Source organism: Egretta garzetta, unplaced genomic scaffold (assembly GCF_000687185.1).
Source record: "Egretta garzetta isolate BGI_Z169 unplaced genomic scaffold, ASM68718v1 scaffold172, whole genome shotgun sequence".
NCBI lineage: Eukaryota > Metazoa > Chordata > Aves > Pelecaniformes > Ardeidae > Egretta > Egretta garzetta.
In genome coordinates this window covers 3,943,956-3,962,202 of record NW_009258951.1, presented here as the reverse complement: position 1 = coordinate 3,962,202, position 18,247 = coordinate 3,943,956, and the positions used below count along the sequence as shown (strand labels likewise).

The 18,247-nt window shown below is 39.3% G+C and overlaps 1 protein-coding gene across 7 annotated transcripts in view; it reads right to left on the bottom strand.

Moving 5' to 3' along the window:
* MFSD1 (major facilitator superfamily domain containing 1) overlaps positions 1-18,247 on the bottom strand; it is a 33,892-nt gene that overhangs the window by 1,835 nt on the left and 13,810 nt on the right. The window contains exons 3-18 of one of the 7 annotated variants that reach the window (XM_009634433.2): positions 18,231-18,247; positions 17,888-18,000; positions 17,471-17,513; positions 16,841-16,908; positions 15,892-16,000; positions 14,643-14,745; positions 13,804-13,902; positions 12,755-12,866; positions 11,729-11,785; positions 10,908-11,064; positions 9,622-9,719; positions 9,176-9,288; positions 8,625-8,672; positions 7,489-7,549; positions 3,870-3,984; positions 3,433-3,606 (exon numbers count right to left, since the gene is read on the bottom strand). In XM_009634433.2, the coding sequence (XP_009632728.1) occupies positions 3,547-3,606; positions 3,870-3,984; positions 7,489-7,549; positions 8,625-8,672; positions 9,176-9,288; positions 9,622-9,719; positions 10,908-11,064; positions 11,729-11,785; positions 12,755-12,866; positions 13,804-13,902; positions 14,643-14,745; positions 15,892-16,000; positions 16,841-16,908; positions 17,471-17,513; positions 17,888-17,997 (1,353 nt within the window). In that variant the 5' untranslated portion in view covers positions 17,998-18,000; positions 18,231-18,247 and the 3' untranslated portion in view covers positions 3,433-3,546. The other 6 variants (XR_004841388.1, XM_035889950.1, XM_035889952.1 and 3 more) reach the window with 6 other exon arrangements.

Below are 18,247 nucleotides of genomic sequence, written 5' to 3'. Positions count from 1 at the left end.
TGGGGCCACCCCAAAGACTTCTTGTGAGGTTCAGGATGGAAAAGAGTTCACTACCATTGCTGATATAAAACTTCCAAGGTCCTGGAGGATAAGAAGCTTGTTCGTAAGTGCTATCTTTATGGCAAAAATGCTTTTGTGCTTCCTAGTGACCAGGATTTACGAAAAAATCTCAAACGTGCAACAACATTTGCATACCTGGAGACCACCACGAGATCTGAAGCACCTCAGTGTCACTCGGGCAGCTACTCCACTACCGAATGTTTGAAAGAGATATTTCATGACGCGTATGCACAGGAAGTTTAAATATTTACAGGATATTTCTATGCTTTAAACATTTCCCTTTGAAGAGGTCTGCATGAAACAGCACACTGTGTGTCTAGGGCTTTCTGGCTTCCCATTCATACCAATGCACGTCTGCCCCATCCAACAGAACACGGTGTGAACATGTTAGGAAGATTTTCATGTTACTCAGAGATCCAGCTCACTCAAAGAGCTCTGCTTTGCCTCTTTGCTTGACCAGCTGCACAACAAGAGAAGCAATAAGAGAGCACCTACAGTGTTAAGATACACAATGGAATATTAACCAGTTTTGGAAATGAGAATGAGAAAGCCTGTTGAAACATCCAGCAATAGCCCCTGAAGAAAAGACACGTCAAAGGAGAAAGAAAAAAAAAAAAACCAACCCACAACAGAAACACAACACCCCAGACCCAAAGGACAAGAACAGAACGACCCAAAAGCCACATCAGATCTGGGAGTCCCACATGCCTGGGGGTACCCCGTGTGAGCAGAAGTAACAGCAAAGAGATGGATATCACCATTGATATTCTTTGAGTGACAAGTCCCTCTGAAATTTGCCCAGATAATTTTAATAAAATACTGTGTTGAACTACTGTTTGCGACCATATTTACTAACTCTTCTATAAACATCTCCAGACAAGTCTGCATATCCACTGGCAGAATTTAGTCAGACCACTACAGTCCAGAAGCAGACCCCAACCCATAAACTTCACATTTTAAAAAAAAAAAAAGTCAGGGAAGCCAAAACAAACCAACAGCTTCTCAGGCTGGTGGGATAGAAGCCATTAAGGGAAGCTTTGCAGGGGAAAAAGGCAGTCTTACGAAGATAAGCAGCTTCCAGCTCCAGCCATTCCAAATTCATTGCAAATAGGACCCAGGCGATATTAACAAACAAATGCTTCAGCAGCACATGCTTGAGCCGTCCCTCCCCTGGCCAAGGCCAGCAGCCCTCTCGCTGTGGTAGCTGCTGGCCTTATCCCTCCCACAATGATCACCACCGCATTTTCCCTATCAAAAAGAAACTGCATTTCAGAATTCAAAAATCCCTTTTCCCGTTTTCTCCTTGATGATCAACCTGAATCTATAGACTATACATTGAAGCACAAACATAGCAGCCGGACTTTTTAACACAGGGGTGGAAGCAAAAGGGTTGGCAATAGAAAGAGGAAGGCTCCATCCTACTAGAACTTTATTAGAGGAATGGGAGATAAGGAAACAAAAGCCAGGTGGCTCCCATGCTCCAGATCCATGACTGAAAAAGCAAAGTAAAGGAAATCAATGGGCTGAATCTCTGAGAAAGGAAAGGCAAGGGCATGCAGAGTTGAGCTGACACTGGAAGTTACACTATTTTACAGAAGTCTGCCACAGTACTTTAGCGAGATGCTCAAGGGTACAGAGAATTTAGGAACTGAAAATAAAGTTTCAACAAGACGTTAAGTTCACAGTTACTGCCATGTCACGTGCAAAATGCCGACCTATGGGTAACAGCAGAAATTCTCTACAACCAGAACATGTCAGCAGGCAGAGGAGAAGCAGGTAGCTGAAGGAGATGACGAGCAACAGAAGAACAAAAAAATAATTCCCTCCCCAAAGGAAAATAAAAAAAAATTTAAAAAAATACATCAACCCATCACTGGGGGGAACTGGGAGAAACTTTGCCTTTGGATCCTCAAAGATATACTTCCCCAGAAACTCCACATATTTCTCAGGGGAAAGCAGAAATCGTGCTTGTTTAAAAAAAAAACCAACAAAAAAAAAGCATATATAAGTCTCAACAACCACCAAGGGCAACAATGCATCACTGAACAGTCAGGTAAGAAAAATACAGGTGCCAGTATCCATTTAAAGCCTTTATTAAAAAAGGACCAGAATTCACAAGTCTACAGGAAAAATAAACCAACTTGCATCAACCATTCTCAGAGCTGATAGTGTTCGGTTCTCAAAGAGAGCACAGAAAGCACCAAAATTGTCACAGGTCCGTGTACTGCTCCCCTTTGGCAGTAAGCTCGGCATGGTTCACAACCTGCTACTTCATTTTCCTAGATTGTTCTTCAGAATATAGAACTATTAACCAAAATAGTCCTGGCTTAGTCTTTCAGGAATATGATCTTAGTTCTTCAGGAACATGAAAGAAATGTCCACTGAAAAGTATCTTTTAAAAACAAAAAGAAACCTTAAGACCACAAGTTCCAGAGGGTCTGCTTAAATCACCGCAGGCAAAAAAATATTACAGGTATAATGTAACATTTTTCATATAACAAATTACTTTCTCTGCAATCAAGCAATTCATCAAAGGCTCTTAAGCATTTTGTGGCACACAAGGACTGCCTGAAGTCAGCCAACGGAAGCTCACTCTCCCCTGTGTACCTTGTCCTCTACCTGTATAGCTCCTCTTCGTTTGGTGTACCCGGTGCTCCAGAAGATGCTCTTGCCTTTTAACGTCAGATTAGCCTAGTTTAGGAATAGTTTCTCCAATTATGTGAGTAAAATCCTTACATGCTTTTTGTTACACGACTAACAAAAACAAAGAAAAATGCACTCTGCAGGAGGTACTAGGATCTAGCTATTCAGCCACAAGCCTTCCACTGAAACGTAAGTCTTTAGTCGCAACCTCTTAAAAATATATCAGTTTTTACATGAATCAGGACTTACACAAGGTTTATTGCTAAGCCTGTGATCTCTTATTAAATTCCAGGGCTAGCACTTTTTTTAACTATAACACTGAAATTGTAGAGTTTAGTTTCCTCTGAAATATTTGCTTGGTCCAAAATAAAAAGGCAGCCTTGCCTCACACTTTTCAGTAAGAAAAAATAAAACATTTGCAACACGGTAACAAAGTTGTCCAACTTGAGAGGCTACATAGCCCATACCTACATCAAGGCCCATTTCACAGCAATTTGATTACTGAAACAAAGCTTTCACATTTCAGACACTGTTGTGTAGTGAGAAGAGATCAAGCCTTAGCTTATTGACTCGAGCTACTCATGCAGTATTTTAGACAGGAAGGTGTAGTACACAGCTCATGGGTTCAAATAAACAGCCAGATGGTTCTTCATCAGTATCTGTGTTATTCACCCACAGTGAGGAGGGGGAGCTTAAGCCAAGTATTTTCAAAATAGGATCTATGCTTGCAGAAAAGTATAATGCATCACTCTGCTTTTGCTGTGGTAGTTGTCAGTTCTGGAAACAAAGTTTTGTGTACCAGGAACTTCAGTGTATTTCTGCTTTTGCAAGTGGGGCAACATGCTATTTCAACACGCTTCTGTGTACCACTGTTGATAAATAGGAAGAGTAACTATCTGGTAGCTGCAAAAAAAATAAAATTAAAAAAATCATGCATCATAATAAACCTGCTCTTCAACTTATTTGGTCTGCCAGCCACTGATCCATCTTCTTCATTAGATTTTTAATTATCATTGGTGAGACTTCATTTCTGAGAACAAGCACACATTTAGCATTTTAATCAGAGGTTGATTTGCTGGCTACTTGAAACAATAAGCCAATTTCTTAAAATAAACATCTCGTTGCTCTATCCTTCATTATTAAAACCCCTACTTTGTTACTAATACCTGAGCGCCTAGTTTGGAGAGGTATTTATTCCTTAAACTAAAGTCATCAGGTTTTGGCCGTAATTTAGCCAAGTCATCTTCATTTTGACGTCTGAGTCTCTCTTGTTCTTCCGCTCTGGAAAAGAAAATTTGTTTAAGAGACTTGCACCAACGAGTGCAAACCCAAACAACTTTATCTTCTGTATGCAGTTCTATTTTTAATAACTAGAAAAAGCATGTAATGTTTATAAATGAATAGTGGATATCAGATTAAAATAGATTAAGAGATGCGTATAGATCACTAATTCAGTGTAAAGAAAGAGAGAGGCTGTTTTCTGCAGTTTCCTTTTATTTAGATTGCAAGACTTCAGTAGAAAGATAAACCTTTTGGTTTTCACAGATTACAACATGCTCAGTGAGCTTTTGTAACAATTTGTACTATCTCTTTATTAAACAAGCTTTCACCCCTTAAAATAAAGATTACAATACAAAAAGAATCAATTGTCAAAAATGCAAATAAAAGACTGCTCAGCAGTCTTCAGAATTAACAGCAGTCTCCTACAAGAGTCAATATTTGACCAGAGCATTGTTGCTCATTTTCCCACCTAAGTCTTGAAGAGAAACAGGACCGAACAGAGCTCTAAACACACTTAGCTTAAGACAGTGGTTTGCATTAAGACAGTGACAAAGGTAGTAACAGTGACCCATTTCTAAGCTCTGTAAGGCAGTGAGCCTTATACAGAACATAAAATGCCATTACATTAAGAAATCTCCACCCCCACCAAAACAGTAGTGCTGCACATGGAAGACACTTTATACCAGCCTTCATCTTAAGATGAACACGTTTGTCTTGGGTTGCAGAGTACCTGCTCCAATGAGAGAGCTTAAACACAGTGTAAAATGCCGTAAACCCATTCTGTTCAAATTAGGAGATGATTTGGCATTAGTTAAAACTGGTTACAAAGCATAAAATTTCACCATTTACTGTAAAATCCCCAGCATGTTAGTTTCTTTTCCAAAGAACTACTGTCCAGTGCTGACCACCAAACTAAACAACACTAATTCTTCAAGTTGACATCATGCTGATCAAATGCTCCCCACTTCTGGATGATATTTGCTATTCAAATTTCTTTTCTGCAAAAAACATTGTAATAAAAATTACTGAAAATATTGTTCTAAGACACTACATCCCACAGCATACACTAATGCAAACCCATTTTTCACAGTAAATACTGGAAGCATTACACACATCCCACATGGGCCAGGCAGATTGAAAAGCAGCTCTACTTGGACACAGAATTCCTTTGCTCCTGTTGGAGGGGTTGGGGGTTTTTTGTTGCATTGTATTAAAAACTGGCTGTGACCTTTTGGCCTGAAGAGGATACTCATCACCTAGCATGCAAGCTAGCATGCTCACCAGGTCCGGTGAGATTTTAGTTTCATTGAGCTTTCCTCAAGACTGGTGCGTAAAAAGCCCACAAATTAGGACAAGAAACAAAACCACATTAAACCCCACAAGTCACCTGGCCAGGCCTTGTTGACAGGCATTTTGTGTTTTTTCAAGACTAACTTAAGTGTCATCATATGGACAGTTACACTGTCCAGTTTTAGAGAAGGCCATTTATAAGACACGTCTTGTTAGCAAAGTATTCATCTGGAACAAACATATATAAAAGCTGTGGGATGTACAATATCTGCAGGTGAAATATAGTTATCTATTACAAAGTAAAAAATTCCAGCATTACAGGCAAATGAGCTTCAAGATCTGAAGAAACTTGCTGAGCTGAACTAGGTCAGAACAGAAAGCATTTAAAAAAAAAAATTCTGTGGTGTTCATGTACGAGCAGCTTGAATTCTACAGATGTTATCTTGAAAGCTGTGACTTGCTGCATATTGACTTACTCTTTCACATGACAAATGTGAAACTATGACTGGAGTCATGAAATGCATATACCGTGCTCTTTCCATCAGTTATCAACCGCAATCTCATCAAAACAAATTCAGATCAGAGGAGCAGAACCTCAGACTTTTTAGACTTGTTCAACCCTTAAGCAAGTTAAACATTTGCTTTAAATATATTAAAAAAAAAAAATCAATACATTAACAAATACTCGATCCCCATTTACATTACATTCTCCAAGGCACATATTTTTAATCCTCACAGCACTTGTGAGGACTTGGAAATTAGGATTTGGAAAAGGTGACAATTTCTGGGTGCTGACACACTACTAGGAACAGCACTCAACAAGGTCATCAAAACAAACTAAGCTGCCTAAACTCAGTCTGATGGGCAGACTTTACATTATGTCTACTTAAAAAAGGCAGGTTTTCTAGGCAGTAAATTAGATAGTGGAAAAGCTGAAGTGGAAGGATCTTTTGTTTTGCCTTTAGGGTGACATCTCTTAATGGACTTTGCGATACAATGCTTTTCCTGTCCTCTTCCCCCAAGACAAGGCAATTATTCTGAAAGCTGTAAGCCTAATCCAGTGTTTGACTCCCTTGTACAGCATTCCATATCCACTGAGAGCTTTACCCTGCATTTAGCATTCTTGGATAGCAAACAAAAAAGCAAGTAAACTTTCTACTGTGCAGACGGGATAAATCCAGTGCCCTAGAACTCGGGGGATATCCCGACAGCAGGTGACTGATACATTCAGGTTTGCTCAAACAACACTTAAGAAGCAAGAGTACCTGATTCCAGCTCTTAGAGCTACGCACAGCAATGGACCCTTAACACGCCAACAATGTTTTGTCAAGACCAAGGAAAAGAATTTTTTTAAGTTACTACTCTGAAGCGTTTCACTGCCCTTATTTTCTGTAGGAAAGGAAAGCAGGACATACAAGTCTCCCACAGAATGAGATTTGCTTAATTGGATGAACTGTCAAAATTTGCTTATTTTGACAATTTCTGCCCTAAGCCCACCTCAAGTGCTCCATTTCCCTTTAAAGGAAGTGGATTCCATGTTATTGAAATACCCCACCCCATTTTCTTTCTAAAAATGGAAACTTTTCACAGTAATCAATAATATTTATGACACAGATCTAACCACAAAGTGAGTTTCCCATTAGAACTGCAATTTAGACTCAAGCCACAGTTTTCAGAGACAAGTTGAATTAGGACTTCTAAGCAAGATAGCAAGAGGAGCAAGCTGAAACTGAAGGGGAAGTGACTGGAGTGCAGTTTCTTCTGAGGAGAAATCTAGCTTTTCATGACACTTAAACAAAAAACAAAACAAAACAAAAAAATCAGTCCATGGATTACCTGACATTAAACCCAGGTAATGTTTACTGCTGCCTGGGTCAGGTATGCACCATATAAAAGTTAAGCACATTTTTAAATATGCGATACAACATTTTTTAAACACACTTCCGTTCCATTCGGTTGGAAGGCCACTGAAATAAAGAAAAATAGCAAGGAAGAGTGCCAGGAAATGACACCTGGTTAATTGCTACTTCCTCTAATTATTCATTCACAGTCGGCAGGACTATGAAATCCTACTAGTAACTAGTAAAAAAGAAAGCAACATTCAATACAAATGGCAGACCTAAAAAAGAGACTGACTTCAGACAGTAATCTACTTAATCACTTCAGGTTAAATATTTTATAAGGACACCGTTCTTTATTGTTCTTTATACTTACTCAGTTGCAGCTACTTTTTGCAGTTTTTCCCTTTTCTTTGCAGACCAGTTGAGATCACCACCTGCAAAAGCAGTAATACACACTTAGAAACTTTTAAAGCTGCTCTTTTTATATTGTATTTTTGATACCATACCTCACTGCAGAAGTTCCCAGAGCACTTGACAACAGAAATCAGTGGAGTAATTTTACAAAAGTAGAAACTGAGTTCAAGAGAAAGAGCAATGTGTTCATAACAATGTGCTCATAAGGAGGCTGCAGCAAGGTGGGTGTCAGTCTGTTTTGCCAAGTAATAAGTGATGGAACAAGAGGAAATGGCCTCCAGTTGGGCCAGGGCAGGTTTAGATTGGATCTTAGGAAAAATTTCTTTACCAACAAGGCTGTCAAGCATTGGAACGGGCTGCCCAGGGAAGTGGTTGAGCCCCCACCCCTGAAGGTATTTACAAGATATCTAGATGTGGTGCTGAGGGACATGGTTTAGCAGTGGACTTGGCAGTGCTAGGTTAATGGTTGGATTTGATGATCTTGAAGGTCTTTTCCAACCTGAACAATTCCATGATTCTTCAATCACCCGAGCAAGCAAAATCAGGACTCAAACTAAACTCTCAAGCCTGATCCAGTTTCCTGTTGAGTAATAATGAAGCTTCTCTACAGCTCACCATAATACCCCTTCAAACTAAAAAAAGTGGAAGCAACTTTGAAAGAAACAAAATAATATCCCTTCCAGATCTTTCAGTAGTTACTGCTTCAAAAAACAGTTGAGAAGGAACACTGATACTTGAAGGAAAGTCTACATAATTAAGTTTTTTATATTTGCAGATACATATACAGTCAAGTTTGATACGCAGTTTAGAAGAAGCTGCAGAATATCCTACACGTATGTTCAAGTCAGCTGAAGGGATAGGTACCACTGCCCTGCTGATTTGATTTAATATCACAGCAAGGTTCAGGGAATTACACACTACAGTATCTACAAAGATGATGTTACGAGGACAGGCCTCATCAGGAGATGCTCCTGGTACCAAAACCATAGCACCTGACACAGGACTGTACAACGCCACCTGTAAACAGTTCAGCTTCATAACTTCAAGAATTATGATAAAAACAAATATCAGGAGAAGCTGAAAACACTTACTTACCTGTGAGGTGATTCACAAAATACAGCATGACTACAGCTATTAGTGACACTGAAAAACCAAACCAGAACAGTTTTAGCTGACAATAAATTTACAACAATGACAGAAGAACAGCTTTAACGTACAACCAAGCAACAACTACGATTTTTCATTATAGTTGTAACTGAGGGGAGACTTTTGCCAGCAGTGTCTCTTAATTGCTTCTGAAAATTCCCCTATGCTCCTAAGTAGCATGGTAACTCAGAAAAGATTATTCTAATTTTAGTTACATTAGTAACAGGCCTTATAAATGCAGCCTTCAGCAGTATCATTCACCTGCCCTTTTACTCACTCTTCATTTTTATTGAAACACTGAAACTACTTACACTAAATCACTTCAAGAAAACCACAAAACACTTCGCTAGGTTTGAGTTACTTTCAGCATTGCACCAGGTGAAACCTCTATCTAACTGTAAGAAAGGAGTTATTACTGTTTTTACAGGAAATATTAACAAAAAAGCCTAAGAAAACTTCCTGAATGTACAGAAACCATTTTCAGTGTTTTTAATACTTACAGCAAACACAAGCACTGAAGAAGACTTCAAGAAACAAGTATCCTCTCGTGTCAAGAATCATCCCAGCTGCTATAGCAATAATTGCCAGACCAAGATTCTGGATAGACTGCATACTAACACATAAACAAAGAATTACCACTGTGTAGACATTTATTTTTAAAGAAAACATCGTTAGGAGCACTGAACAATGAGATTAACTTCTCCCCATTTGTTATGACACATGACAGTCATGACTCCACATTTTTGCAGAAGTTTCTGTGCATCTACCACAACCACATGCTCTACCACACATATACATCCTGAAACTGCACGAGACTTCCTGCTAGACTGAACTTGGAGGAAATATTAACCATTAACGTGTTAGAACTGCTTGATATTCAGTGGTTCAATAGTATCAGGATACAGTCACTGTAGAGCAGCATAAGCAGACAGAACTAAGTACTTACAAGCCATAAGCAGTTCCTAGCTGGTGTTCTGGAACAACAAAGGCTACCATGGGCCACAGGGCACAGGCAAGCAATGAGTAGGCCACACCAAGCAAACACTGGTGAAATAAGTAACAAGTAAACAGACATTAGATGAAATGCATTTTTGCTGTAAAGTTCTAATAAACGAACATATTTGTTTTCCACTTCTCCCAAAAGAGAAGAAAAGAGCTAAGGTAACACTTTTTGCAATACTGTTCTAAATAAACATGCACATTTAGAAGGAGAGAAAACTTTTTTCCAGCAGTGACCCACAAACTAAACCCTATCTAATTAGCATTAAGGAAGGAGCCCGGCTTGAATACCCAGAGGAAAAGATCAATGCTGCAACCCACGAGAAAAATACATGAAAAACAAGGACCCTAACTTCTAACCCTGATACACTGGTGAGCACAGCATTTAAGCTGTATTTAAGCCTGTAAACCTTAGTTCAAAAGCAACTTCTTGATGAACCTGCCTTAGGAAGGGGAAATCAATAACAAAGACTTTTATTGAGGTTTACCACTATCCCATACAGCACATCAGAGACAGTTTAAAATCATTGAAAGTGGTTTAATATGATAATACACTTCAGAACTACACCAAAAGAACAAGTTTTAGGAGAAAAGCGAGCACCTAGCATGTAAGGAGCGTCCATGAAGCAGCAGAGACCTCTGCAACAGAGCACAACTGAACCACATATACCATGATGAATTAAGGCCTCTGAAGGGACAAGGAATTGCTACTCCATACATCCATCTGGTCTAATCCCATCCTTCTTAAGAAGGAAGTTGAACACCCTTTTGCACTAAACAACTACAGAATTACTGCTACAGACAGCAGCCACCTCAAAACACACGTACATAACTACTGCCTCCCTCCACAAAACACCAAAGCCTGAAGCTATCTTTAGGCTGTAGACAGCTCATGTTTCGCCTGTATTATGCGTTCTTTGCTTTTTCACCTTCTTTAGTTTTAAACTCAGTTTCACATAGTATATCTTCTTAAAGTCAGGGATATCAAAACAGGTTTTGAGGACTGCCCAGGCAGTCCAGGTAGGTTGTGGAGTCTCCTTCTCTGGAGATATTCAAAGCCCGCCTGGATGATGTCCTGTGCAACATGCTCTAGGCCTCCCAACCCTTGCCATTCTGTGATTCTGTGACTACCTAAACAGTCAGAAGACAATGGCAACTTATGCAGAATAATTCATTATCAACTCAATTTCTTATTTTATCATATTTAGCTGTAAGTCTCAGAGAATTAGTTACCATTGCTATCCACGGGTTCCAGAAGGTAAAAGCCAACATAATGTGAGAAGCAAGTGTAGTTATTACAGCACATAAAACCCAGATGATATTCTTTCCAAGTTTATCCACCAGGAGTCCAAAGACTGGTGACATGGGTGCTGATATGATATACACAATACTACGAAAGAATAAAAATAAGAGAATTGAGCACCTGCTAGCCATGGACAGCTCTAGGTAGTATGCAATACAAGTGTTTCCAGACAAAACACCATATTCCCTTGTTACCTGTGAAATAAGAAAAAACACACCAAAAAAACCCCCAGACTCCAGAACTCAAAATTCCCAAAAGGTCTGAGAACATGGAAACATTCAACATCCAAGGGAACAGTGACATACTTGGAGGTCTTGGAATCATATACCAGCAAGCGTTTTGTTGTTGTTGATTTTTTTGTTTTGGTTTTTTTTTGCCACATCACAAATTCACCTTCAAACTAGGAAAATTTCATTCTTTTGGTGCTGCTATTAAAGTGTTTCAATCACTCAGAAGGGAAGCACCGAATACCAAAATAATACCCTTCAGACAGAGCCTTTTCCTTCTGATTCCTCAATGTGAGCATCCAAGACATTTTTATTTAAACAAATATGCACACCTCCCAATTACTCCTTGTGCCACATGAAATGTATCTGTCCACTTAAGTGCAAGCCTGTCCATGTAAGTGCAAGTCACCACCTGCAACAGTAGATCCCAAACTTCCCCCCCGCCATGGTGAAAGCCCAAAGATACATACACCCCCTAGAACATGGCAGTAGCACATTTACTTGTTAAATCAACCACAATATACCTGTTAATTGCACTTGCTTCTTGAGATGAGAATCTGAATTTCTCAATAAAGAAAACCCTAAAGAACGAAAAAACCCACAAATTTAGGAAAATGCACACTTGTGTGACATGAAATAAAAGTTAAGCTAGACAAAGACACAACAACTTGATTCTCAAGAAACTTTTAGATACAGCTTTGGCATAAACATCCAATAACAGATCCTCATTTATAATGCATTTAGGAGCTTATTATCAGACTCTACAAATTTTTGCCTAAGGACTATTCAAATTACACTTTGGGAAAAACATCCAAAGTACATAACTAACATGTAACCCAATAATGAGACATTAGCAATGAGCACAAGCAAAAAATAGGCATCTATTGCTGACTGTAATGCCTCTCCAAGTCACCTCCCTTTCCCAGCTCACTCAGCATAAAACATGCTTTGAGCTCAAGAGATCTGTTTCTAATTCCAAGTGTACTCAAAACCCATTTGATTGAGCTCTTAGATCAAGTCATGCGGTTCAAAAGGGAAACCTACACACAAATGCGCCAAGTTTCAACTCAATATATACCCCAGTTAGCACAGGAAGAGGACGGCTCTCCAAAGTCGTAACTACATGTAAGCCCCCACCTCGCAGTCAGTCAATAGCTTATGAGTATGGAAGGAAATCATGCAGAAGACAGGTGTCCACAGCTTTCGACACCAAAACTCATGCCATGCTTTAAATCTGTATCAAGTTTTAATCAGGAAATGGAGCACGCGTTATGCTTTTGAGTTCTGACAACTCAGCCTATGTTAAGCAATGGTATTTCCCACAAATCTCAACAGATAAGGAAACTATAAGAGTTATGTTTATTTGTATCACAAGTCTAGTGAACAATGCCACAGAAGAAATGACAAACCACAGCCTAGACTTGCTGGGAGACCAGTGGTTCTGCAGCCACTTGGGATTCTTAAATATTAGCCCACACCTCTTCCTTTGTAAGTAACTAGTTAAAACCCAAGCCAAATTCAAGGAGAATAGCTATGTGAGAGACACTTACTTTCCAAGTCCAATGAAAGGAAAAACTGCTGCATAGTAACAGACACAGATTACAAATATAAGCCACAAGGACAACGAGAAGTCCTTCACGTCAGTTAGCTTAATCACTTCACCTGGAGTGGGGCAAGAGACAATATTGCTTCAGTCAGCATAAGCACATCTGAAATTCATCCACACTGAATAAACATTAAGGTGATCACAAGTCACTACTGAAGGATACATTTCTGCCACTACCGACTCTCTTGTTTAAAGTTTACACAGTGGAGTTGGTTAAGAGTATACAAGTCCTAAATCAACAGTGCCAAAGTCAAGAACAAATTGTCTCTCCCACACTAAGCTGGATGCACAAGTTCTCTGAAAGTCTTATGCAGAATTAAATACAAATCACTTTTTAAAGTAAATGTTTAGTCAGCTAGCAAAATTCATGTCTGAAGCCTCATGTTATATGCTCTTACTTGAATCTCAAATTTAGTTTATTTTTAATTGATCTAAATTGTCCCACATGGAAAACTCAAAACACCACACATTGATGGAGAAGAGCTGCATGGTTTTGCACACCTATTAAAGGAAATAAGACCAATTCCAACAAAACAAAGTACCAGTGGCAATGGCACAGATCAAATTGATGTGGACTGGGAGGCTCTCCACATGCTTTATAAATAAAGCAGATGACAGTGCATCTGCCTGTAAACGGGTGTTTAAAACTGTAAAGCTTCCTACTGACACAAAAGTGAACTAAAAATTATTATTAAAGCTATAACTGTGAAAATGTTATTAAACAGCAGTGACTGAATTACATAAAATGCAAACCTGCAGAGTGCACAGAGTAACCATCTAGTCACCATCCCTGGAGGTATTTAAAAGATGGGTAGATGTGGTGCTTAGGGACATGGTTTAGTGGTGGGATGGCAGCATTAGGTTAACAGTTGAACTTGATCTTAAAGGTCTATTCCAACCTAAACGATTCTATGATTCTAACCAGAAGGGTCTGTTCCAGAATGAAAGAACGAAGCCCAAGGCGGGTTCAGCCGCACCACCCACACCACTCACCTGTTTTCCCTTGTTCTTTATGAAGGAGCTTCTCTGCTCTCCTGTCCAGATAAGCAAGGATTAGTGCACAGGTCAGTGAAAAGAGACATGTTACGCCACCTGCAAGAAGGCAATGCGACGTGTTTAGTTGTTGACTCAAGTAGTAATTTGGCACAACTACTGTAGCATACCTTTACATATCTAATACAAACTAAGTTTAACACCAGCTTGTCTTATGTGTAAGAGTCAGTAGCTGTACAACTCAAAGGGTAAGGTGAAAATACCAAAGCCTGCCATTTGAGAGACATACGTCTTGAAGTAGAGTACAAACATGTAGCTATGCTTATTTTATTTAAAACACTACCACCACTCCTGCTCAGCACAGTTAAGCTCCCTATCTGTACCTCGTAGTAACAGAAACAAAGCCTGGGCCTTGTTACCAACACCAAGGCCTTAATACCCATGGCTCTGACAGAAAGGAACATGGATCCAAAGGTAGCTGAAATGACACTTTTACACATTAGACAACAACACGCAAGCTTTGACATGATACCTTTCAGAAAATTTTTCAAGTCTGTCCTTTAATCTAAGCATATTAAATGTTTCATCTCATTCATCTTCATTCATAAGATACAAACTTGAATTTGGCAACCACAAAAATCACTCAGCTTTTTATCAGATACAGTACACTCTGCATAAGAATATTAGCCATTGATACAAACAGTATTTGAATTGCTCTTCCCAGTCTCAAATATACTCATCCTACTTCCAAGTTAGTAAGAAGTCATTAACATGTATGCATGCTGTTCAAATTTAGAAGCCTAAAATAGCAGGCGACATCAGTTCAAAATATTACTGACCTATCATGAGAGTTAACCCGAGAGTACTGGGACCAGTATACCCCAGAAGATCTCGAACTCTAGAGTATATCCATCCCATGATATTCATGTTCACTGTACTCCCCTAGACAGAACAGACTCATGTAAAGAATAACGTATTACACCATTATATGCATTCAAAAGGAACATTAGGCAGACTGCTTATTGAACAGTGTTTAAAACAATCAGGTACATACACAGGGAACATAAATCACCAACAACAATGATAAAGTTATTCCCTGCTGGTTTGGTTAGTGTTTGCAATAAATTAACCACTGCAACAATAATATACCATCACAAACTGAAATGTTATATAACCCTAACAGTGTTTCGACAGAAGCATTAGAAGTGCCATAAAATCTACATCATACTTACCTCATAAACTGAGCTCAATTTAATACCACAGGCTGAAGCAAACACAATTTCCACCTGAGAGGCATCAAGAAGAAGCACTTTCCCCCCCCCCTTCTCCTCCTAGAGAAGGGATCCATAGCTGCAATCCCAAGGCTAACAACAGTCAGTTAGCTACAGTTCAGCTGAGAGGAGGCAACTGCTAATTAGCAACAGCCTGAACATCAACCCAGACTCAGCTGCGACCAGCTAACTCTCTTTTACCCAGGTAAATACCTGCAGTGGTTTAATATACCACAGAGGCATGTCTCCACTCTCTTCATTCACAGCCTGGTGTATTAGTGTGAACTGCTGCTCGAGGTGGGTTTAAGTGATTATATCAAATCAAAACAGAATAGCTGAGATGCACTCACACAGTTCCTATCAGAACCAACAACAAGGATAAAAACATCTTACAGTAGTAGATAAGGATGGGAGTTTCTTAAAGGAGCCACCCCATTTATCATTTATCAGAGCTTGCACTTTTGTCCCCAAGCCACAAGCTACACTCATTTAAGCCAACATTTTATGATGGGCCAAGAATCAATTAGTCTGATGAAATGCAGCACTGTGACTGTCCCACCCAGTAATCTACAGTAATAACACCACCAAGCTTCTTTGTAAGTCTGACAGGTTCTAAAAAATCTTATTAACTCATTTCCTTGTGTATCCTTTCTCTATGTACCACAAATTTTTAACATTTTAAATTTAATTTTCACATCCATTTTTAACTAAAACTCCCTAGGGAGCATTATAGATTCTGTTTTCCACCTGTCTCACTGCCAGGACAAGCCACACACCTTAAAGCCTATGAATTCAAGCTATACAGTTTTACACTTACAATTCTGGCCATGCTTAGCTGTAATCCAAACACAAGATTTAACTCCTTGCCTTTAAACCAACTGACTGCATATGTGTTTTGTGCCACTGCTAAGGACTCTCCACCTATTCTAAAAAAGAAGGAAGACACAAAAGAAAACACGTTAATTGAAACATGCAAAGCAGCAAGGAAGCAATACATCAGTTGCTGACAGTACCAAGATGACTATTTCAGAGAAGTTTATCTGTGTACAGGCAGATCTAATGCATATATACAAGGCAATAGAAGTCTGAAATACAATTCAAAAGAGAACTGCAGTGTCTTAAGAATAATTAAGAGCACAAGGTATCTTAAGTAGTCTAGAAGTTATTATAATTGCTTTTGATCATTTACAGAAATTAAATCAACAGGCAGCAGCTTCTCATTTCTCTTCTGCATTAAAGAAGCAAGTGGCATAGATCCTGACCCAAATGAAATCAAAAGCAGGTATCTTGACTTCACTAAATTCTGATTCCAGGTATCTGCCCACCCCCCTATACAGCTGGTCAGATTTTCTAACATTTTTATACAGTGGCATGTTGACAACTTCGAGGTCATTTCTTCTGACATTTGCTCTCATTTTTTGCCACTATAGGAGCCCTGTTATATTTGTTGTGGCCAAGAATTCTTTTTACTCAGGAAAGTAAGAATTAAGAGAAAAGGACAACCCCCACAGTTTTATCAGCTTATTGAATTATCAGAAATTATGAAACTATCTAAATTAAGACACTCAGTAAGACCTGCAAAGTCCTATTTTTTTGTTTTCTAAGTTAGACTGGGAACATGACTGAAGATCTTTCATGGCTCAGCTTTACAGATGCCTCAAAATCCAACAACTTTGTCTCTGAGTGTAAACACAGTAGCAGTTTTCTAGGACACAGAAAGACAGTCCTTACTTCAGAGAGCACAGATTATACTCTTCTAGACTTACCCAAATATGAATCTGCCCACGTCCATCAGCCAGAAAGTATTAAGTAGTGCTCCCAAAGCAAAAATTACCTGCCAAATAAACATTTAAGGAAAAATTGTAATTTTATACTTGAAGTATGGAACAACCTAGAACCATCTCAAAACAAACAAAAATGCTTTTCCCTTCCCAGACCTGCAGAAATACTTCACACCCACTTCCTACTCCTAGCTTTTTGCCTTTGCTCCCTCTGCATCCCTTACTCATCATCCTGCTGGCTACGTAACATCCAACCTGGCGCTCCCTGAAACTGCACTCAGAAAACATCTCTAGAGGCTCAAAGTCATGCTTTGCCTTTATTTATTATCATACCCTACCCAAACAGACCTACATAGTAGTTTCATAATAGATAAAACATGTGATTGCTTCACAATCTTATTTCGCTCATCTTTCAAGGTCCTCTGTTCCTAGTTACCCCACCTGTTCCCAACTACCCCAATAAAATTCAGGGTTCTCCCATTTCAGCTCTCTTCACCTGCCTACTCCCATCCGAAATATACACCGCTACGCAAGAAGCCATTTGGGCTTTTTTCCCCACCCCCAGGAAAGAAGCTTCAGACACGTATCAACCTTCACTCTCTCATTTGCACTTACCTGCCCAACACAAACAAAGATACTAAATATTATAGTGCCCAACCTGTAAGAAAAATAAAATTGCTTAATGCATAGCTAGAATCTTTTTTGCTATACAACAGCATATTGGACCTACAGCAAGGAAAAAGGGGGAGTTTGATATGCAATAAAAGCTCTCTGTAATAAATGCCACCGATTGACATCTTCCTCAAAAAAAAGGTGGTGCAGACTGGCATATATTAAGCCATTTATTGAAGCCATAAAGGGAAGGAAGCTTAATTATACCAGTGGAAATTCCTAGATCACGTGAAAAAAAAACCAAACCTGAAAAAGCTTATTATAATTTGAAAAAGAAATTTTATATTATAACGCCTATACTTCACATGCAGTTGAAGCCTGCCTTCTGTTGAACACGAGCAGCACTAACATCACGCTTACCGTATCCCAAATACTCTGTCTATCAGAAAACCTCCGAAGAAGCACAGAACCACATTGGGCCAGGAATACCACGCATACAGTGCCATGAACTGAGCCGTGTTCACCTTCATATCCTACATAAAGAAGGGGGGGGGATTAAAAAAAGTAATTATTCCTCAGGTAATTAGGGAGACAGCGGGTAAGTATCCAAGTAGAACTACTTCGACCAGGCACACTTTCTGACCCGGACTGCCTGTACTTCGCAGAATCATAGAATCACTTTGGTTGGAAAAGATCTTTAAGATCATCGAGTCCAACTTCCCCAACCCCCGTAACCCCGTTCCCGCCCCAGGCAGCGACTCACCCGTTGAACCTGCGTTT